We start from the raw sequence: 22,961 nt of genomic DNA, 5'->3' as shown, positions 1-22,961 counted from the left end.
AAGGGAGCTAACAAAGTATGCAAGCTCCAGCGATCCATATATGGACTGGTGCAAGCATCTCGGAGTTGGAATAAACGCTTTGATAGTGTGATCAAATCATTTGGTTTTATACAGACTTTCGGAGAAGCCTGTATTTACAAGAAAGTGAGTGGGAGCTCTGTAGCATTTCTGATATTATATGTGGATGACATATTGCTGATTGGAAATGATATAGAATTTCTGGATAGTATAAAGGGATACTTGAATAAAAGTTTTTCAATGAAAGACCTCGGTGAAGCTGCTTACATATTAGGCATTAAGATCTATAGAGATAGATCAAGACGCTTGATTGGACTTTCACAAAGCACATACCTTGACAAAATTTTGAAAAAGTTCAAAATGGATCAAGCAAAGAAAGGGTTCTTGCCTGTGTTACAAGGTGTGAAGTTGAGTAAGACTCAATGCCTGACCACTGCAGAAGGTAGAGAGAATATGAAAGATGTTCCCTATGCGTCAGCCATAGGATCTATCATGTATGCAATGCTGTGTACCAGACCTGATGTGTGCCTTGCTATAAGTTTAGCAGGGAGGTGCCAAAGTAATCCAGGAATGGATCACTGTACAGCGGTCAAGAACATCCTGAAATACCTGAAAAGGACTAAGGATATGTTTCTCGTATATGGAGGTGACAAAGAGCTCACCGTAAAAGGTTACGTTGATGCAAGCTTTGACACTGATCCGGACAATTCTAAATCGCAAACCGGATACGTGTTTACATTAAACGGTGGAGCTGTCAGTTGGTGCAGTTCTAAACAAAGCGTCGTAGCAGGATCTACATGTGAAGCGGAGTACATAGCTGCTTCGGAAGCAGCGAACGAAGGAGTCTGGATGAAGGAGTTCATATCCGATCTAGGTGTCATACCTAATGCATCGGGTCCAATGAAAATCTTTTGTGACAATACTGGTGCGATTGCCTTGGCAAAGGAATCCAGATTTCACAAAAGGACCAAACACATCAAGAGACGCTTCAACTCCATCCGGGATCTAGTCCAAGTGGGAGACATAGAGATTTGCAAGATACATATGGATCTGAATGTTGCAGACCCGTTGACTAAGCCTCTTCCACGAGCAAAACATGATCAGCACCAAGGCTCCATGGGTGTTAGATTCATTACAGTGTAATCTAGATTATTGACTCTAGTGCAAGTGGGAGACTGAAGGAAGTATGCCCTAGAGGCAATAATAAAGTTATTATATATTTCCTTATAATCATGATAAATGTTTATTATTCATGCTAGAATTGTATTAACCGGAAACATAATACATGTGTGAATACATAGACAAACAAAGTGTCACTAGTATGCCTCTACTTGACTAGCTCGTTAATCAAAGATGGTTATGTTTCCTGACCATGAACAATGAGTTGTTATTTGATTAACGAGGTCACATCATTAGTTGAATGATCTGATTGACATGACCCATTCCATTAGCTTAGCACCCGATCATTTAGTATGTTGCTATTGCTTTCTTCATGACTTATACATGTTCCTATGACTATGAGATTATGCAACTCCCGTTTGCCGGAGGAACACTTTGGGTGCTACCAAACGTCACAACGTAACTGGGTGATTATAAAGGAGCATTACAGGTGTCTCCAAAGGTAGATGTTGGGTTGGCGTATTTCGAGATTAGGATTTGTCACTCCGATTGTCGGAGAGGTATCTCTGGGCCCTCTCGGTAATACACATCACATAAGCCTTGCAAGCATTACAACTAATATGTTAGTTGTGAGATGATGTATTACGGAACGAGTAAAGAGACTTGCCGGTAACGAGATTGAACTAGGTATTGGATACCGACGATCGAATCTCGGGCAAGTAACATACCGATGACAAAGGGAACAACGTATGTTGTTATGCGGTCTGGCCGGTAAAGATCTTCGTAGAATATGTAGGAGCCAATATGGGCATCCAGGTCCCGCTATTGGTTATTGACCGGAGACGTGTCTCGGTCATGTCTACATTGTTCTCGAACCCGTAGGGTCCGCACGCTTAAGGTTACGATGACAGTTATATTATGAGTTTATGCATTTTGATGTACCGAAGGTTGTTCGGAGTCCCGGATGTGATCACGGACATGACGAGGAGTCTCGAAATGGTCGAGACGTAAAGATTGATATATTGGAAGCCTATATTTGGATATCGGAAGTGTTCCGGGTGAAATCGGGATTTTACCGGAGTACCGGGAGGGTTACCGGAACCCCCCGGGAGCTATATGGGCCATAGTGGGCCTTAGTGGAAAAGAGAAGGGGCTGCCCTTGATGGGCTGCGCGCCTCCCCCCTTCCCCTAGTCCTATTAGGACTAGGAGAGGTGGCCGGCCCCCGTCCTCCTCTTTTCCCCCTCCGCGAATCCTATTCCAACTAGGATTGGGGGGGGGGGGGGAATCCTACTCCCAGAGGGAGTAGGACTCTCCTGGCGCACCAAGCTTGGCCGGCCAGCCTCCCCCCCTCTACTCCTTTATATACGGAGGCAGGGGGCACCTCTAGACACACAAGTTGATCCACGTGATCTGTTCCTTAGCCGTGTGCGGTGCCCCCTGCCACCATATTCCTCGATAATACTGTAGCGGAGTTTAGGCGAAGCCCTGCTGCTGTAGTTCATCAAGATCGTCACCACGCCGTCGTGCTGACGGAACTCTTCCCCGACACTTTGCTGGATCGAAGTCCGGGGATCGTCATCGAGCTGAACGTGTGCTCGAACTCGGAGGTGCCGTAGTTTCGGTGCTTGATCGGTTGGATCGTGAAGACGTACGACTACTTCCTCTACGTCGTGTCATCGCTTTCGCAGTCAGTCTGCGTTGGGTACGTAGACAATACTCTCCCCCTCGTTGCTATGCATCACATGATCTTGCATGTGCGTAGGAAATTTTTTGAAATTACTACGAAACCCAACAGCGTTCTCATTGCTGCCTCTTTTGATCATTACACCATCACCCCTCAACCATTGCTTGCTGGTGCTTACTCAGTCACAGTGCTTGTTACTGGACTCGCCTCCAATGCCGTTTGGTCCTTAACCAGCGTCTATGGACCTCAAGAAGATGCTGACAAGATCCTCTTCCTCGAGAAAATGTGCGCACTACAACCTTTGTGTAAGCAGGAGTGGCTGATCATGGGAGACTTCAACCTCATTAGCAGAATGAATGAAAAGAGCAATGGGAATGTCAACCTTGCGATGCTGCGACGGTTCCGGGCCGCCATTGACAATCTGAACCTCAAAGAGTTGCCTCTCATTGGTCGCCTATACACTTGGTCCAACGAGCGGCTCCACTCTACGCACACAAAGATCGACAAGGTCCTCTTCTCGAAGGAATGGGAAGAACTCTCTCCCAGTTGTCAGCTGCTTGCCGGCTCCACGGAAATATCTGATCACTGCCCACTTATTCTGAAAAACTTCTGCAACCAAAAGTTCTCTGGCTTCCGCTTCGAGGCTTGGTGGCCCAAGGCCGCTGGCTTCCAAGAAACTGTCTTTGAAGATTGGAACAAGCCGGTTCTTTCCACCAACCCTGTCCGACGGCTACACATTAAACTGACGAGGGTGGCCAAAGCTCTTAAATGTTGGAGCAGGTTGACTGTGCGCTGACGAAAATTCCAATCTGCGGTGGCCTCTGAGGTCATCTTGCCGCTTGATGTTGCCCAGGAGAGCCGCACCCTGTCAACAGAGGAATTCAAGTTGCGCCGACTTCTGAAATCTCGGCTACTCGCCTTTGCGGCCGTCGAACGCATCAAATGGCGGCAACGATCTCGGCTGGTATGGATTAGGGCCGGTGATGCCAACACCAGACTCTTTCACCTGAGGGCAAATGGTCGTCGGCGAAAGAACCACATTCCTTTCCTACATGTCAATGGTGCAGTGATCTCTGACAAAGATGACAAGGCAGCAGCACTACTGAATCCCTTCTCTCATATCCTCGGCCCCCATGATGATGTCCCAGCACAAGCGGTGAACTGGGAATATTTGCAGCTGCCCAGGGCTGATTTGAGCCACCTTGATGCTCCTTTTGATGAGGATGAGCTTCTTGCCGCAATCAAAAACTCCCCCACTGAGAAAGCACCGGGGCCTGATGGATTTATTGGGTTCTTCTACAAGGTTTGCTGGAACACAATCAAGGTGGACCTCTTAGCTGCTCTCAACCAACTATCTGCTCTCAACGGAACCTGCTGGAATCTTCTGAACACGGCCTACATCGCGCTCATCCCGAAGAAGGACAACGCACTACGGCCATCTGATTATCGTCCCATCAGTCTGACACATAGTGTGGCCAAGCTTCTTGGGAAGATGCTGGCAACTAGGATTGCACCCGAGCTACAACAACTCATCTCCCACAACCAAAATGCTTTCTTGAAGAACCGCAACATTCAGGACAACTTTCTCTATGTCCAAAACCTGATCAGAAACCTTCACCGGGCTAAAAAGAAGGCCATTTTCATCAAGCTTGATATTGCGAAAGCATTTGACTCCGTCCGCTGGAGCTATCTTCTGGATGCCCTCGCTCAGTTCGGCTTTGGTCAGAGATTCAGAGACCTTGTTGCCCTCTCTTTGGCGTCAACTTCATTCCGTGTGCTGCTGAACGGCACCCCTGGTCCTCCCTTCTACCATAGATGTGGATTGCGACAAGGCGACCCTTTATCCCCTTTTCTGTTCCTACTGGCCATTGAACCACTACAAGCGATCCTCCCCAAAGCCTCTGACGCCAATATTCTTAGCCCGATCGCTCATCGATCGGCTAAACTTCGCATTAGCTTGTACGCTGATGATGCAGCTCTCTTCATCAACCCAGTTAAAGAGGAGATGGCATCGCTTCTTTCCATCCTGGCCATCTTTGGGCAGATTTCTGGACTGCACACCAACTTCAGTAAATCTTCTGCCTTCCCCATCAACTTGGAACCTGATGAAGCAGCTGATCTGTTGACTGATTTTGAAGGGGACACCTGCTGTTTTCCGTGCAAATATCTGGGCCTCCCTCTTGGGCTCCGTAATCCGAGGCGCGGCGACTTCCAGATTCTCATTGATAAGATTATTGCCCGGCTAGCAAAATGGAAAGGAAAGCTTCTCAACAAGGCTGGCAGGCTCACTTTCATCAATTATGTGCTCACCTCTTTGACCACTTATATGTTCACTATCTTCCCACCTCCAAAGTGGCTCATCAAGAGAATCGACAAGATCAGAAGAAGTTTCCTGTGGACCGGTGATGATGATGCTCCTGGTGGAAAATGTGCTGTCAACTGGAGAAAAGTATGCTCCCCTAAGAACCGTGGCGGTTTGGGCATTAAGAATCTGGATTTCTTCAGTAGGGCACTTCGGATTAGATGGCTATGGTTTGCCTGGGAGCGATCCTCCAGACCTTGGATTGGATCTAACACACCATGCAGCCCCACCGACCACCAGTTGTTCAACGCTTCCACCACCATTACACTCGGCAACGGTACAACAGCATCCTTCTGGTCCAACCGGTGGCTAAATGGCTCTGCTCCAAAAGACATCGCACCCAACCTTTTCCCGCTGGCTGCAAGAAAAAGCGCAACGGTTGCTGCGGCTTTGACGGATGGTCAGTGGATGAAAGGGCTCCAGCGCCTGAACTCACCTGACGCCCTCCACTAATTTATCAACCTATGGGGCCTTATTCAGCAGATCACTCTCACAAACAATGAGGATTCAATCAACTGGAACTGGCCGTCTAATGATGCATACAGTGCCGGAACAGCCTACAATGCTCAGTTCATTGATGCCATCACCCGGCCGGCGCTTGCGAAGATTTGGTCATTGAGAATGGAGGCCAAGGTCAAATTCTTTGTCTGGCTAATGTCGTTCGACAGGCTCTCTACTATTGATAGGCTTCGCGCCAGAGGCGGCACGCAAGCGGCGACCTGTGTGCTTTGCGACCAGCTGCCTGAAACGGCAGTGCACCTCTCTTCGCAGTGCTCGTACAACAGGGAGGTGTGGCATCTCCTTGGCAGAGCCTCCCCAGCGCTGCAACTCCAACCGATGCCTCCCTTCCAGGCAACTGAAGATTGGTGGCTTCATTACTCTTCCATAAGCAAGCAAGCTGCTGTAGCCGCTGCCTACCATGCATGGCACGTTTGGAACGAACGCAATAGAAGAATTTTTCGACAGACATCTAGCACGGCCGCCTCTGTCTCTCGCCTGACGTACGATGACCTCTCCCTGTTGTTCCCCCATAGTCAGGAAACGTAGACAGTATGGATGTATAGCCAGAGCCTAAGGCTACTGGATCCTCTCTTTTCCTACCCCTGCTCCTCTTGTAATACCTTGTTTCTCTCCTAATCTTAATGAAAAGGCAGAACATCTGCCAGTTAGTCTCAAAAAACTTTACCTCATGTGCTGTCTTTTGTTTTCCGTAAATCAAACTAGTTGTTCGTGTGTGCTCCCTGGTTGAGCTGGCTTGTAATGGTACCTTATATTCAGCCTAGCTACCTTAGTTTCGCTACCTGTCATGTTTGGAGAATGTGACCACTAGACCTGGGTTTCTTTAAATGAAATCCGAGAGGCCGTGGACTCGATAGGGATCAAGCATACGGCGACATTAGCGGAAAGAGATAGAGACACATAAGGCTCGCCATCGCTATCTACTATGAGGAGTGCGCCTTATTTATCTTGTTTCTACAACAGTAGGAGTATTTGATTATCAGTCTAGGGAAAGTAACATAGGAACACTTACTATGGCTTGTAATGCGGGAGTATTTTCTATATCTATATCTATACCTAATATTATTATCATGAACAAGGAAATAAAAAAGAAAGATTACATAGTTCTCCATCCGTCATACCTTTATATCCGTTGATTTTATGTTAACATAAAGATTAGCAGCTGAGATTTAAAAGAAAACGCCAAAATAATGATTCGTACATATGTTTCTTGAGTCTGCCCAACGGAGACAACCCATTGTCTCCAGCCACCACATCTCTCTTGATCGCCCCGTCCGTGCCTGCAACGCATCACTGAACAAAGTCATATAAAATTCGGAAACAAATCCAAAGGACTAGACATAATAAAGACAAGATAATCCTCTCGATGTTCTTCTCACATCGGAGCGAATCAAAACAAATTGATGAACCTCAGATCCATCTGGTGCAGTCAGCTGTTGGAGGACAGGTGGAAGCTCCACGACGACGGTGGTGAATGCGTCCTCGAGGCGACCGACCAGAGGCTTGTCGCCGGTGAACTTGACGAGAGCCACGTAGAGCGACTACTGTTGTCAAGCCTCGCGTGCGACAGCGCTGGCGGGGATGCATACTAGAGGCCATTGATCCGAGGCTAGCCACCGATGAGTTTGAGGAGGGCAAGGCTCCTCCACCGATGAGTTTGAGGATGGCAACCGAACCCCGGGAGTGTCTGAGGGTGGCTGGTCGTCTCACCACCAGCGATGGCACTAGCAGCCGCCATCGGCAGCGGTGGGTCATGCACTCAAGCTCAAGTGGGCGTGGTGCACGGGCACCCCATGTACTCACTAACGACGAGTCGCTCGGGATGTCCTTGACCTTCGAGTATGCATGCGATCGACTTTCTCCCCGTCCGCCGCTCGAAGAGTCCCATCAGTAGCTCGGTCCAGCTGCCGCATGGCCTCATGGGAGGCTCGACGACACCGGTCCCCTCGCGTCCCAGCCGCGCGCCCTTGAGCATCTCTGTGCCCCATTGATCTGCCCCATGCGGCCGATCCTCAGTGACGCCTACTCGACCCCGGTGCCGCCATGGTGACCGATGGCCATGCCGTTCTTGTTGTTGTGCGCCTTCTGCTATACCAGCGGCGACAACAGGATCGTCGAGCGAGCAGGCACACCGAGCATCTTGGCAGCAAGCGAGCGGCGACAGCAGGATCGCTCGTGCTTGCGGAGCAGCCTTGATCCCGATGAGCCATGTTCGCTTCGGTGCCTCAATGCGGTGGCGCCGGTGACGTGCTGCCATGGAGCTAGAGCTAGCTAGATGGATCAGTGCTTACAGCTTGCTTTCGTGCTCTCCGGTCACAGGTGCGCGCAAGTGGAACTCGCGTTCGATGTTTGGGTGTGCGCAAGTGGATTCAGAGTTGGTTAGTATTCCTTGAGATGTTGGTTAGTATTCCTTATAAATATCAGTGAAATAAAATTGCATGCTATTTTCTATAGCAGATACTCCCCCCATTCGGAATTACTTGTCGCACAAATGGATGTATCTAAATGTATTAATTTAAAGAAAACACATGTAGACGGAAATTCACAAGGGCACATAAGCGTTGGGGCACTCATCTGCTAAGCACGGTTGCCCACACGATTTGCGAAGTTGTTGAATCCCGCGCGAGGACACTGTAAAAAAGAAAATCACTAAAAAATCATTAAGTTTCAACGATTAAACTTATGGTTTTGGCATCTAAAAATGGCCAGTTTCAACAAGTTTCAGAGATATAGTTTTAAGCTTTTTTTTTTTGTCGGTCATAGACACAAAATAATTGTTTTTTATCAGTCCCATGTACTAAGTTTCAACATTGAAACTTAACATATTTTTAAAAAAATCGTCAAAGTATATTTAAAATAGATCTTATTCTAAAGCGTTGGTAACGAGAAACACGAATATGAAACCAGAACTTAACTTGGAATTTTCATTTAAAGATACAGAACTTTAAAAACCGGAAGCCAAAATAAAAAGGCGGCACTTGTGTGCCCCCGCACTTGCATGCTTTGTCGACATTGACGTATTTGGGTAGGTAGTCTTGAGCTATGTTTTTAAGCCAGCCACATGCAACCTTTGATGAATCAGTTGACAATATTTTTAAGCCAGCCACATGCAACCTTTGATGTTTTTATTTCATGATGTATTTAGTGGTACCTACATAAATACTGAAATACATGCAGCTTCGATCGAAGGGTCACTAATGTGACACATGCGGCACTGCAATCCCGACTGACATGCTTTCATGCTTCGGTGTGCGCCTCCCTGCCGTCCTCAAGTACCGTTTGGATGTTATCGTGCCACGTTTGGATGCCACGTTTTTTGCTGTTGCAACGCATGGGTATTTTTGCTAGTAGACTAAAAAGGTTACAGGCCCTTTCTTAAATAATCTCCATCGCCCCACTAAATTTCACCAGTGTGGGTCCCTTCCCTCCAACTTAATCCAATTGAAATCTGCCAGATCAGCATCAGCCCGTAAACGTTATGTAATTGTCTGTAGATGTAGCATTCCTCGTTTAGACTCATGTGTTTTGCGAGAAGACTCTCCGGATTTCATTCTTCCCTGTTAACAGACTGTAAATTATCGCTTTTCCTTTTGCGGGTTACTGTAAATTATCACTGATTAGTAAAGCTTGCCAGAAACCTTTAAAAGCAAATCTTCCAAGCTTACATACACACACATATACAGATGGTAAATTCTTCACTCTTGCAGCAAATGAAAAGGCAAGCACTGAGAATCCGCTACCAATGATGGATCAGCCTACACCTTCTATGGTCATGGGAAATTACTAATCAAGCAGCCACGCTTCTTTCACGTCCAGCTGGGTCGGTGTCCGCTGTCTGACTGACTATCCCTCCCTCGCCAATATCATTGGGCCTTTGAGGAGTAAATAGCATAAAACTACTACTTTACAGGCTAGGGTTCTAAAAAACTATTGATTTTTAATTTTTCGCTGATAACTACCAAGTCTGTGGTTGGCTGTTTCAAAAAACCCTAATAACTCGTTGCTAGCGATTTAAACCGTTTTATGACAAGTCGGACCCACTCCTAAACAATCCGTTTGTTTGACCGTTTTCTTTGACCGTTAACTTACATGTGGGACCCACATGTAAGTTCTTTCTTCTTCCTCTTATCTTTTATCCTCTTCCTTCTCCCCCTGACCAAGGCCCAACCTCCACCACCCGCTGCACGCGAACCATGGCCGACCGCGGGAAGGAGCGCCGCGTGGAGGACCAGCCGCCACCCAGCAGCACGGGCCGCCACCAACTGCTCGCCATGGCCAGGGGGAGGGACTCGGCCCGCCGCGTCCAGGGGCATGGGCTGCCGCCATCCTTGCGCCATGGCCAGGGCCGCCGCCAGCCGAGCTCCATGGCTACGGGCTCAGGTCGCCACGCCCAGGAAAGGGAGAGAGAGAGATAGACCGTGCGGCGGGGGAGCTCGCCGGCAGGAGGAGGTCGCAGCCGCCACGCACGCTGGAAGGGAGCTCCGCGGCGGCGCGCATCGGACGGGCGACGGGAGGGATCTCCGCAGCGGCGCCATGGCTTCTGGCCGGCGCGCTCTTTACGGCGGCTGCTGGCCGGCGGGCACGGCGAGGGGCGCGCTCCTCTCGATCTTGAGCACGGGAGGGCGCGCACAGAGGAAAGGGCCCGATTGCTTTTTGCATAAAACATTCAGGGACCCGATTGTTTTTTAAAAAATTTATAGGGACCCGATTGCTTTTCTAAAAAACTTACAGAAATACAGCATGTGGGCCCTACATGTAAGGTAACAGTCAAACAAACGGTCAAACAAATGGTTCTCTTACGTGCGGGTCTCAACTGTCATAATCGCGATCAATTTTAAAGCACCGAATGATTAGGGGTTTTTTGAAACAACCAACACCTGACTTAGTAGTTATCTGCGAAAAAATAAAAACCGGTAGTTTTTTGGAACCCTAGCCTGTAAAGTAGTAGTTTTATGCTATTTACTCGGCCTTTGAGTGACACGAGTTTCTGGAACTATGGGGCAATTGGTTACTGCTTGTTGTAAGCTTTGACTCTGTGATGGATCATTCTCATTCATCTCATGAATCCTGCGTTGCCAATTAAATTAGCAGGAGGGTATCAGAGACGTAATTAAATCAATTTTTTAGAATGCCGTAATTAAATCAATTTGCATCTTAAGTTCACGTACGTACCCATACGTAGTAGTATCTGACGGGGGATGGTGAGTTGCATGTTGTAGCAGGAGTTGCGCGTTGACATAGAGCAGGAGGCCGCAGTAGGAGTCGACGACGTCCTGCATGTCACGGAGCTGGGCGGCCATGCTCCTGCCCCTCCGGACGCGGTGCCACAGCGTGCTCTTCTTGCAGGAGGCGACGAGACTTGCCGCGTCGACGAGCGCCTTTAGAACGGGATCTCCCATCTCCGAGGACAGCAGTGCGGCCCTGCACCCCGTCGGCCACTGCAAGAGTGAGTGGAGCCTGCGGCTGCACCGCTCGAGCCTGGCACACTCCCGCTTTCTCTGCGGGATGCGCAGGAGGCTCGCGCCAACGGCAACGAGCATGACGGCATGCAGTCCGGACATCTGCGCTAAGTTGGCGGCCTTCGCCAGGATGTCCCAGAGCGCCGCCGCCGCCTTCACTCCCATTGTCACCTCGTGTAGATCGATCACCCGACGTATATCTTCGTCGCGTGTGTCTACTCAGCCCTGTGAAAGAAATGACGCGCCTACGCAAGATTTATACATGGGGCAGAATGGCGATCGGGGCCACCCCGATGTCACACTCGAGAAAGTCATTGGTGCAAGGTTATAACATACAGGTACGTGAGCTTTACAGTACAGATAAACAAGGATATAACATACAGGTACGTGAGCCTTTCTGCGTCATATGCCTACAACCACGAAGATGGAAGTGTGATGCATGAAAGCGCAGAGGAAATAAAGGGCTGGGTCATGTGGGTCATGCATCTACGTCTAGTTTTGGATAGGTCGTCAACTTTGTTAGTTAATTACTTACGGAGGGAGATAATAGATCCACTCAGCGTCCATCCAATCAGAGTCACTTGTGTTATGCTAGTACTATCTTTGTCTGAGTTTAGGATTGAGATAATAGATCAAGCGTCCATCTAATAGTATTTTGGGTCAAAGTTTGACCATATATTTGACTAATAAAATGTTATAATACTTAGAAAATTATATTGTTGGATTTGTATTTGAATGTATTTTCAATAATATTATGTTTTATAGGTATAACTTATATTTTATTAGTTAAATTATGACCCGAAATACGAGGGGTAGTAAACCAGGAGGGAGGTAGTATTATGTGTTGAGCGCATCAATCGTGATCGTATCCTTAACCAAAAGCTGGACACTGTGTGTGTATCCCGAATTGCATAATAGCGGCAATCACGGGCGTGTTAGACACAAATAATAGGGCTTAATGTAAGTGATTATAGAGGTTAGGACACCTAACAAAACATTACCAGAGGCAATTAGGCATTACCAAAGATGGGTGCGGCGGAAATCTAGGCAGATCGAAGTCGCATGCCTGCTCGATGCAGACATTATGAGCGGGCCAGCGAAGTGGAGTTGATGGCAACGAACTATCTTGGACACTTGGTGCAATCAGCAGCCATGGCCGTAAAGGAAACATTCCTTCTCAGCACATAAAAGGGCCCCAGGGTAGTGTCATCTTTCTCTGGTGTTGGATAGCTCCTGCAGGCGTCCATCTCATTTGGTCGTTCACTAACCAACTTTCTGCGATTGCTTTATGGAGAAAAGTATACTCAACTCTTGGTGAAGTTTAGATTTGGTCCCTCAACTCCGAAACCGGACAACTTGCACCCCCAACTAACGAAACCGGACAAGGTTTGTCCCTGGTCTCGATTTTGACCGGTTTTGGTGCTGACTGACCCCGGTTTTGACCGGTGCCGACTAAAATTCGCGTAATTTTTTCATATCCGTGAACTTTTTAAAATTCACATACGCTTTTCAAATCCACATAGTTTTTCAAGGTCGTGCAATTTTTTCAAAAATAAACATACCTTTTTCAAATCTGTGAACTATTTTGAAATTTGTGTACTTTTTTAAATCCATGATTTTTTTAATTTGCGTAATTTTCTCAAATCAGTGTATTTTTTCAACTCCGTGTAATTTTATCGAATTCAAGTATTTTTTTTCAAATCCATCTGTTTTTTAAATTCGCATACTTTTTAAAGTTCGTGTATTTTTTTAAAATCCGTGTTCCTTTCCAATCCATGAACTTTGTTTGAAATTCACATACTTGTTTCAAGTTGACATAAATTTTCAAATCCACACATTTTTTTCTAATTCGCGTAAAAGATATTCAAATCCGCATACGTTTTCAATTTCACATAAAATTTTCAAACCCAAAAAAGTATACGTGAATAGGAATAAGTATGTCAATTTTTAAAAATTACATGAATTTAAAAAAAACACAGGAACTTTAAAGAAGTACGTGGATTTAAAAAAAGTACGTGAACTTGAAAAAAGTACGCAGATTTGAAAAAGTACACAAATTTTTAAAAAGTAAACGTATTTGAAAAAAATACCCGAATTTGAAAACATTGAACGGACTTGAAAAAGGTATGCGAATTTGAGTCGGCACGGTCAAAACCGAGTTGGGACAGCACCAAAACCGGTCAAAACCGTGACCAGGGATGAATCTTGGCCGGTTTCAGTAGTTAAGGGCGCAAGTTGTCCGGTTTTGAAGTTGAGGGACCAAATCTATACTTCGTCAAGAATTAAGGGATGAAAAGTATACTTTTCTCTATTTTTAATGCTGGAAAGCAAAAATTTCTCTTCTACTTTGTCTCCAGGTTAATTAAAGCTCTAGCTTTGGTAAGTCAAACTTCTCTACACATTAGACAAAAGTATAGAAACTATGTTAATAAGTTACTTTCTTTTGCTATTAAACAATCATTCTCGGTGCAGAATCATTGTCGCAAGTGACTGCCAGCAGGTAGTCAGGAGCCTGCATGTAGGAACTTTGGGAGCTTTACGCACAGCCTTCACATGAAATAAAAGGAGAAGTTGCAGGGTTTCGAAAGTGCGGAGGTCATTTATGAGCGATGAACCACGAACGCAGAAGCTCATTCCTTAAGGCATGTACAGAGGTAGCAGCACCAAGCGGTGGTCTCATCCCATCCACGTAGATTTATAGCTATAAGACCACCGTTTGAACATTTACCACCCAATGGAAGTAGTGGTTTGAGGTATGACAGGAGCCAAGGTCCTCTACTTCACTTTATCAAACCGCGACCGCAAGATGACAGGAGCCAAGGCGCCCTCCAACTATTTCGCAGGCGAGGGCTGGCATGGTCATGTGACTTTTGGCAGTGAGGAAGCGACCTCCTCTGTAGGATCCCGCTTGTGTCTGCAAGCCATACCTTTTGGCAAACTGGATCATCCGATCCTACGTGGAGTGCTGGAGCAGCTGTCCAACCTGGAGCGTTGGCCATGCCCTTAGTAGTTCTTTATATGAAACTACCACGACATGTTTGGTTGACCCATATCCACCTGCGGATGTGGACATCATCCCTGCAGGTCTTCATGTTTGATAATGTGCTAAAGGAAAATCTCACCGGACAAGCCACCGGTGTGTCCCGTCTGCTCCGCCGCACGCAAGTCCTCCCCAACAGCGCCGACTCACCGCAAGGGCATCAACACCGCCCTGTAAACACACTTTTATCCTCCTCATCACACCGGTCCCCAGCAATGCTCAAGCTCCGACCTCTCTCATGTGCCAATACTGGCCTGAAATGAATCCTCAATGGCGCAACAACGAGAAAACAACCGGGAAGGAGAAGTTGAGAGAAGAATCGGAACGATAGGCGGGTAAGAAGAAGGATCCTGACGAGAACGGAGGAGGCGGTGGCTTTTTCTTTGAACAAGAGGACGCGATGGGGCTGTGTGCCGTGTGCTCACTCTCACTCAACCCACTAGGCCACTAGACAGCACAACATGCCCGCCTGCTTCTGTTGGGCCTGACCAGAAGCGGGCGATGTCCGCGTAGCGGCCCGTGCCACATGAAATGTCACAATAGGCCCAAACTGTGTTCTTTCAGATAGATCAACCTGCGGAAGAGATTGTCAGCATAGCAATTTCATGGCGAATTCTGGTGACGTACTCAACATGACCAGACATCACGTCACAGTTGGCTCCGTCGGTTGCAAATACTGGTGTTTTTCCTTCCTAGATAAACAACCTGCATTCAACTGACCTCATGATGTTTTCAAGAAAAACTAGTATACTAGTACTAATTTCTTTCCTAGGTTATTTGACCGGAGGAAGACTTGCCCGTTGGCTTGATGCATGCTTCGTCCCTTTCACGACATCTGACTCCGCTCACATCGGGTACAGCAGTAGTATGTACTACAGTACTAAGCACTCTGTCAGAGTTGCTGTAAAAAATTACAACAGTGGGGGTAAAATACTGGTACTCCGTCAGGCTTTGAATATGCAGGGGAGGGCGTCGGAGTTGCTGTAAAAAATACAACAGTGGTAGTAAAATACTGGTACTCCATCAGTATTAAGAAAGTGGTAGTAAAATACAACAGTGGTATTATTACCACCCAACCCTCTCCCTCTCCTTCCCACGTGATCTCTGCATCCACAGTACTAGGAAAGAGCAGCCACACTTGCGGCGACTTGAGAGAGCGGAGTGGCCGGCGGCGTCCCCTCCCTGCAGTGCAGCCGGCAGTGCCAACAGATCAGTCCGGCGGGCAGGCAATGAGTCCGCCCGGCCAGACAGCGGCGGAATCTGGGAAGCCGGCAAAGCCCCTCGTGCAGCGATGGGAGTACAGCCTGCGGAAGTACCTCCTGCTGCTGGCCACCCTGGTGGTCACCGTCACGTACTCGGCCGGCTTCAACGCCCCGGGAGGCGTCTGGCAGGCGGCCCACGACGGCCAGCCCGCCGGCGACCCCATCATCCGCTACACCCACTACCACCGCTACCTCGCCTTCTTCTACTGCAACGCCACCGCCTTCACCGCATCGCTCGTGGTCATCGTCCTCATCCTCATCCTCGCCATCCGGCACGACAAGGACGAGAAGGATACCCTCTGGGTCGTCGTGCCCCTGAGGATCTTCATGATGCTGGACCTCCTCAGCCTCGTGGGCGCGTACGGCGCCGGCACCTGCCAGGACAAGATCTCCACCGTCTACTCTGTGGTGCTGGTGGCCATAGTCTTCCTCTACGTCGCCATTCTCAAGTTGCTGGATCTGAACTGGTGGTGTGCGGTCAACCAACCCCCCTTGGGCTCCAGCGCTGTGAAGGAGCCGAAACTCGAAGAACGGCTCCGCAAGGTCCTGATGCTCCTCGCGACCTTCGCGGTGAGCATCACGTACGTCGCCGGGCTGAACACGCCGGGTGGCTTCTGGGACAGCACCGGGGACGGCCACCGCCCGGGCGACGCGATCCTCAAGGACCACCACAAAATGCGCCTGACGGTGTTCTTACTCTGCAACACCACGGCGTTCGTGGCGTCCCTCCTCATCACCATGCTGCTCATCATTGACAGCAAGAAGCTCCGTGCTTGGTCTATCGTCCTCTACGCGTGCATCATCGTCGCGCTTCTCGGCCTCGTAGGCGCATACGCCGCTGGCAGCTGCAGGAAAGCTGGCACCACCGCCAAAGTGGTCAGCCTGGCTGGCGCCGCTCTGGCATTGGCATACTTGCTACTTTACACTTTGCCGTTTAAATGCTCGTCTTGTTGTTCCAGTACGGCAAAATCAACTGATGCAACTCAGCACAGGTACGAAACTGAACTGACAATCCTCTTCTTCCTTCCCTCTGTTTGCAGATACACTATTTCTTTCTTTCTCTGCAACTGGACTGAACTCTGCTTCTTCGTTCTGTGCAATGAATGCAGTGCTGGGGAGGCTCTGGACAAGGCTCGCTCTCTTGTTCTACTCCTCGCCACTCTTGCGGCCACCATCACCTACACAGCAGGGTTGGACCCGCCGGGTGGCGTTTGGCAAGAGAACGGCAACGGGCACATGGCCAGCGACCCGATTCTCCTCACGACAAACGCTAGGAGGTACAAGGCCTTCTTCTACTGCAACTCGGTTGCGTTCGTGGTCTCCTTGGTGGCCATCGTACTGGTCCAGACAGAGAAGCTGGTTGAGCACCACGTGCTGGAGGCAGCCATGATACTCGACCTGTTTGGCCTCATTGGCGCTTATGCTGCCGGGAGCTGCCGGGACGTGAGCACCTCCATTTATGCCATGGCCTTGGCAGGTGCTGTCCTGGTCTATGTGGTGATCCATGTCGTTTTCTTCACACTGGACCACAAGGACAAGGGAAACAACGACCAAGAAGATCGGTCGCTGGAGAAGAGGCGCAAACGGTTGCTCCTCTTCGCAATCTTGGCCGCGACCATAATCTATCAAGCTGGCCTCACCCCTCCTGGCGGCTTCTTGCTCCAGGACGACGAGCTCGGACACCACGCTGGCGACCCTGTCCTCTTGTACAACTACCCAGCCCGCTACAACGCCTTCTTCTACTGCAATTCGGTGAGCTTCATGCTGTCCATCGCCCTCATCATCCTCCTGGTGAACCCCAATCTGTACAGGCCAGCCATACGAAGCAATGCGCTATCTGTTTGTACGGCGGTGGGTTTGTTTTGTTTGATGGGAGCCTACGCCGCCGGAAGCACGCAACACCTCAAGACATCCATTTACATCTTCGTGTTGGTGGCTGTGGTCCTCGTCGTTGCAGTCGTACTGCTGCTAGTATTTTTTCTGCTGAAGAGAAATGACAGTGATTCAGAAAAAGGGCAACTCACCGATCAGAACAAAGAAGAAAGGAAGGATGTAGAAGAAAATAACGGAGATAAAGAAGAAAGGAAGGGGGAGATAGAAGAAAATAATGAGGATAAAGAAGAAAGGAAGAAGGAGGTAGAAGAAAAGAAGAAGGAAAGGAAGAAGCACGCGAGGCGCAAATACCTGATGCTACTAGGCATCCTGGTGGCGAGTGTAGCCTACCAGGCTGGTCTGAAACCGCCGGGCGGAGCGTGGCAAAGCAACAATGACGGGTACGAGGCAGGCAACCCGGTGATGCATGACAACAGGAGGCCCCGGTACCTTGCCTTCTTCTATAGCAACTCCATTTCCTTTATGTCTTCTATCGTTGTCATCATCATGTTGCTACCGCAATGGCTGCCAAAGGAGAAAGGAGAATGGGAGAAATGGTCGCTGAGGGTGATGAACTGGACGATCCGGCTTGATTTGTTTGCTGTCCTAGTGGCCTATGCAGCTGGCTCAAGCAGGGGGTGGAAAACGTCTGTTTATGTCGGCACGCTCATCATTGCTGTGCTGGGCTACTTTGCAATCCATATGATGCTGTCATGTATTGTTCGCGGCCGTGAGAAGACCCCAGGCACGTCTGCAGCGTAGCTCTACTATGTGAGGGCAATTGCTCATCTTAGCTGTGATTTATCTATTTCTTCCTGCCTCTAGATCTCTAATCAGCTTACCCTGCTCTAGCTAGCTCTGCTTCCCTCTTTTTAGATTCCCACTCTAGTTTTTTTTTTGCGGAAAGATTCCCACTCTAGTTGATGTAATCGGATGATTAACCTGCATCCAGTTGGAGCATGCTTACATTGTTTGTCGACTTCCTGACCCTATCTGCATTCTCTGTCTCATAAGAAGTTGAATGGACGCACATGAATTGCAACAACATTTGTATTCCGGAAACTGAAGCAGTTGTTACTACTAATGTCACTTGGTATGGTCTAAAGCATTGTGCAATCCTGATAATTAGTAATCACTGATCGAGAGGAAACACACCTTGAATCCAGGGGGGGTATCGGACGCCAGCGGCGCAATCTCCCTGGTGGGGCATTTCACCGAACACCCGCAGGGCGCCCGACCCCGAATGCAGGAGCGGGCAAGTGAGATGAGCAGGCCGCCGTCGTGAGTAGCGTGGTTACCATGGAGCATCAGAGCCTGGCGCCATTTTGGCTGGAGAGGATTCCTCGAGCGTGGCGTGGGTCGCCCCGCTCGGAAGCAGCTGCTCGAGGGGCGAATGCAGGTGCGGCTCGAATCCAGCTGGTTTAGCATCAGTCGCTCCTTGCGATCTTCTGCGCCATGGGCAGAAGAAGGCCGGGCGCAGTGCTGCGCTGCCCAGGTGCAGGTCGGGGCGGGCGGTCGCCGGCGATCCCCTGAGAGACGGAGCGGCGCCTTGGCTCCTGGCTCGCCTCCCGCGCTGCTGCGTCTCGTGCGGACAGTGGCATTCAGAAACAAACCGGTAGTAGTTCATCTTCTTTCACCATTAGTATAAATTATCCAAACTGGAGCAACAAACTGTTTTTTTTTTAAGATAAGAACGTAGTACAAGTACATAGTGTAGCAGATTTTGTGACATGGCTATGCATGCGGCTGTCGGGCAGATAGCATTGCTCTCCTATGATTTAGTATTATTAAACATGTCAAGCAAAAGCAAGCATGGATGTAGACTAAACTTCTTACTTTCTTGGTATTTTGAGATTTATGTTGACCATCAATGTAATGAAAATGAATATGTGAGCTGTGTGCTATAAGCCTAAAAGGTTATTCACAAAAAAAAAACCTAAAAAGGTTTCTCACTAGAAACATCTCTAAAATACGATTTATATGACTAATATTGTGTTGCTTAAATTGATAGTCAAAGTTAACCTCAAAACACGTGTGGTTCTTAGAAGCGAACTACAAGTACATTTTTTTTGCGGGAGAGAAACTTTCATTGATCAAGCAAAGTGATTGCAATCCGGGTCAACTATGCTAGCTATCTCCATAGGGCAGTTACGAAGCCGGCACGCAGTACGTTGTTGCGAGCGACCTTAGATTCAAGGGAATGACTCGCCACGTTCGCGACTAACGCTTCTTTCGTAAGCCAGAAGACGACTAATCTCACTAACACGATACATTTGGCAACTATTGGAAAGAGAAATATGTATTTAAAAAATGGAGTTATTGATAGAACAGATATTAGATGTGTCATTTCAGTCCCAGTATACAGTATGGTCTCGAATGAGTACTAGTAGTAGAATCTGAGAGATACTTATTCTCTCTTTTAGGTAAAATTTATAACAAATTAGCCAAGGAAGGACGACATAAGCTACAACAGATGGTGTGACTTAGGCTCTAAACTCCTGCATTCAATCCCCCCACAGATTATCATTTCCTCCGTTCTCCTGGAATGATGGTCCCTAACTTTGCGGGCTTGTAACAAAACATTCTTATCCTTCTTAATTAATATGTGCGGCAAATCTTTTGCCCGTTTCAAAAAAAAATCATTTCCTTCGTTCTCATAGCCGTTCTCGTTCCCTCTCTATAGTCAGGGAGTAGCTCGCCCGAAAGTGTCATTCTACACCTGAGCTTAAATACTTTCTTTGTCAAAGGAAATTTTAAAAACACAGAAGAAAGAAGAAAAATGATATTTTAATAACAATTGTTGCTTAGTTTTGTACCTATTCCGTGATTGAATGCCATTCATGGAGGTCTGGAAAAAAACCAATGCTTTAAAAAATAGTCGTTTGAAGCATCATTTTTTTTTGGCCTACAACATTACAAATGTGTTTTTTTTCACGAAAAGTTGCACACGGGTGAAACATTCATCAATGTTTGTCAAAAAAATAATTTTATTTTGAATTTTATTGCTACTCTTTAATAATTTACTGATCATCTCCGTATATGTACACCCAGGAGCCAAAAACACGGTATATGTTGCTCGCCGACAACCTCAACACTATAGGTTGGCCCAAACAAGCCGATTTGAGCAAGACACCGAGAGTGAATTTTCTGCCATCTCGTGCATGGATCCACCGTCTATAATTGCTTTGAGATCTGCCGTTCATATTTACTGATCATCTATGGAGTATGATACGGGCTTGGACATCAGGCGCCGCCGCCGTAGGATAGGTTTAGGGTCGGGTCTTTTTATTCCCTAAATGTTTGAAATGTAATGAAAATTAGCCGTGTTTGTATGAAATCCGTCATGTTTAGATAAAACCCGGCCTTGTTTGCATGAATTTCATCCGGTTTGTTTAAAAAGAGTTTGAAATATATGCGGCTATGGTTGGATCCGTGTCCGTGAATTGCCCCTCTGTCCGGTAACGGATGCAAGAGAAAATTTACAAGTTGCCTTTTAAGATGCGCCTAGTGCCGCATGAAAGTATGACAACATGGCCAAACCGTTTCTTTTTTAGATTGATCGACCGGTCGACGAAGATTGTTTGCATAGGATGCTCACCCGACGCAACCTCATGACGAATTGCACCGACGTACTCAACATGACCACACATCACGTCACAGCCGGCTCTGTCGGATGCAAATGGATTTTTGTTAGATATAAAACCTGCATTCAGCTGCGGCAGACTTGCTCGTTGACCGGAGGAAGACCTGCTCGTAGGGATGGTAATGGGGACAATCCCTTATGGGGATATCTACAACATCCTCATCCCCATCTATTCCCTATCATCTCATCTCCATTCCCGTTTACATGACTGGGGATAAAATTTCCCCATACCCATGCCCCATTGGGGAACGGGGCCTCATTAAGGTCTCCATCCCCATAAACATATACTCATATACATAATATGACACCTTATAATCAACATACATACATGGTGTTGTCCTTGTCCTACTAATGCCTATCTAGGCCGTATTAACTTCTTGGTCATGGTGGCAGCTGAGGTGAGGATGTGAGATAGGTTTAAGGTTTTTTTTGAGCTTTTTTTTTGTTTTCGCAAGTTTGTTTGTGAATATTTTAAGGTTGACTGCAGTGTCACAGTTACTAACCGGGTCCCCGATAGGTATTGGGTCTGGGGAATAGGATGTCCTCCCCACCCCCGTTGTACCCTATAGGGAATAAATTAGTTTGGTAAATATTCTCATGGGGATGTTTTTCGCCCATCACCACCCCCTAATAGATGAAATCCCCACGGGTTTGGCGGGTATGGGACCCTGTTGCCATCCTTACCTGCTCGTTGGCTTGTTGCTTCTTCCCTTCCTCGACGGCTCTGTCATACAGTACTTTTTATGATAGAGGCTCAGCAGCTTCTCCCGACGACTCGTGACGACCAAGTCTTTTTCATTTACTGTACTTCGCAGTATACAATCGCACCACTCTAGATTTTTCACCCGTCGCTGCCATGGCATCCGCCATTCTGCATCACAATGATTAAGAAGGGATCCAAAGAACACACGTACGGATCTATTGGGGCGTCGCATCACAGCTGCATGATGGTGGAGAGGTGATGAAAATTCTGAATTCACCGTGGTGAATCGATAACTTATGTCATTCATGTTAACGAAAAAGGCTTTTCCCGTTTTACATTATAAAGAAACCATCACTTATATTCAAGCCATCAATACAAACACACACTACATACACCCAAGACGAAATACAAGAATGCCGGACATCAAAACACAACCTCAACGACCACCAAGTACCTACAAGATGTGCAGAAAAGAACCCGCTTACAGCCGACGGAGACCACCACCAAGAGCAATCGTCCGGGAAGGTGTGTGACGAACCACGCCGGGCCGAGGACTCCAAGACGATGCCTCCAAAAGAGGTACAACAACGGATGTCGCCACCGTCCGATCCGAAGATCAAGTTTTCACCCAGAGCTAGACACAAGGAGAGGGAGCATCACGAGAGAGACTATAGGGAGGAATGCGACGTCCGCGGAAGCCGCCACCGTCGGCCAGTGTACGGACTGGGCAATTGATGTCCCCTGATGCTTCAACCCCTCTATCGCATCCCCGTTCCGCCAACCACCCGCAACCATGCCTGACTGCTCGCCCGTAACCGAGATGCGCAGTCCGCCCACGACTAACGCGCCTCCCACCGCCAGGAGCGCTGACTTGCCACCAGACCACTGCGAGAGCCACCAAAGAACACGACTTTGACCAGATCCACGCCCCCAACCGTCTTCGGAAACTGTCGTGGAATTGTCACGGCAGATGTCCTTAGTGTCAGGACTTAGTCGCGAGGCAAACACATCTATGTAGTAGCTTGAGAGGGGTTGAGCGGGACGAGAGACGCGATGTTTTACCCAGGTTCGGCCCCTCACGGTGGAGGTAAAAGCCTACATCCTGCTTCATTGATATTGATGATGAGGATCACTGTTACAAAAGTGCTCTATCTCGAGAGCTATTGTCTAAACCTAACTTGTCCAACTTGTGGAACTTGTCAATCTTGTCCCTTTTGGGGAGCCCTGCCCCTCCTTATATATCTTGGAGGGGCGGGTTACATGTAGAGTCCTATTAGGA

The 22,961-nt window shown here is 48.0% G+C and overlaps 2 protein-coding genes across 2 annotated transcripts; one reads left to right on the top strand and one right to left on the bottom strand.

Moving 5' to 3' along the window:
- Positions 1-9,490: 9,490 nt before the first annotated feature.
- On the bottom strand, positions 9,491-11,327 carry LOC147966438 (uncharacterized). Its single transcript, XM_087528901.1, has 3 exons — positions 10,876-11,327; positions 10,672-10,770; positions 9,491-9,575 (listed from the first exon to the last, which is right to left on the bottom strand). The coding sequence occupies exons 1-3, from the start codon at positions 11,325-11,327 to the stop codon at positions 9,491-9,493; spliced, it is 636 nt and encodes a 211-aa protein (XP_087385027.1).
- A 4,003-nt stretch (positions 11,328-15,330) lies between these two features.
- LOC125515179 (uncharacterized) lies at positions 15,331-18,315 on the top strand. The gene is made up of 2 exons (XM_048680618.2): positions 15,331-16,456; positions 16,574-18,315. The coding sequence occupies exons 1-2, from the start codon at positions 15,432-15,434 to the stop codon at positions 18,096-18,098; spliced, it is 2,550 nt and encodes an 849-aa protein (XP_048536575.2). The 5' UTR covers positions 15,331-15,431; the 3' UTR covers positions 18,099-18,315.
- The last annotated feature ends 4,646 nt before the right edge of the window (positions 18,316-22,961 follow it).

This window comes from Triticum urartu, chromosome 6A, assembly GCF_056163025.1.
Source record: "Triticum urartu cultivar PI428250 chromosome 6A, HENAU_Tu73, whole genome shotgun sequence".
In the NCBI taxonomy this organism is placed as follows: Eukaryota; Viridiplantae; Streptophyta; class Magnoliopsida; order Poales; family Poaceae; genus Triticum; species Triticum urartu.
The sequence above is the reverse complement of the archived record's forward strand: the minus strand, read 5'-3'. Positions and strand labels throughout refer to the sequence as shown.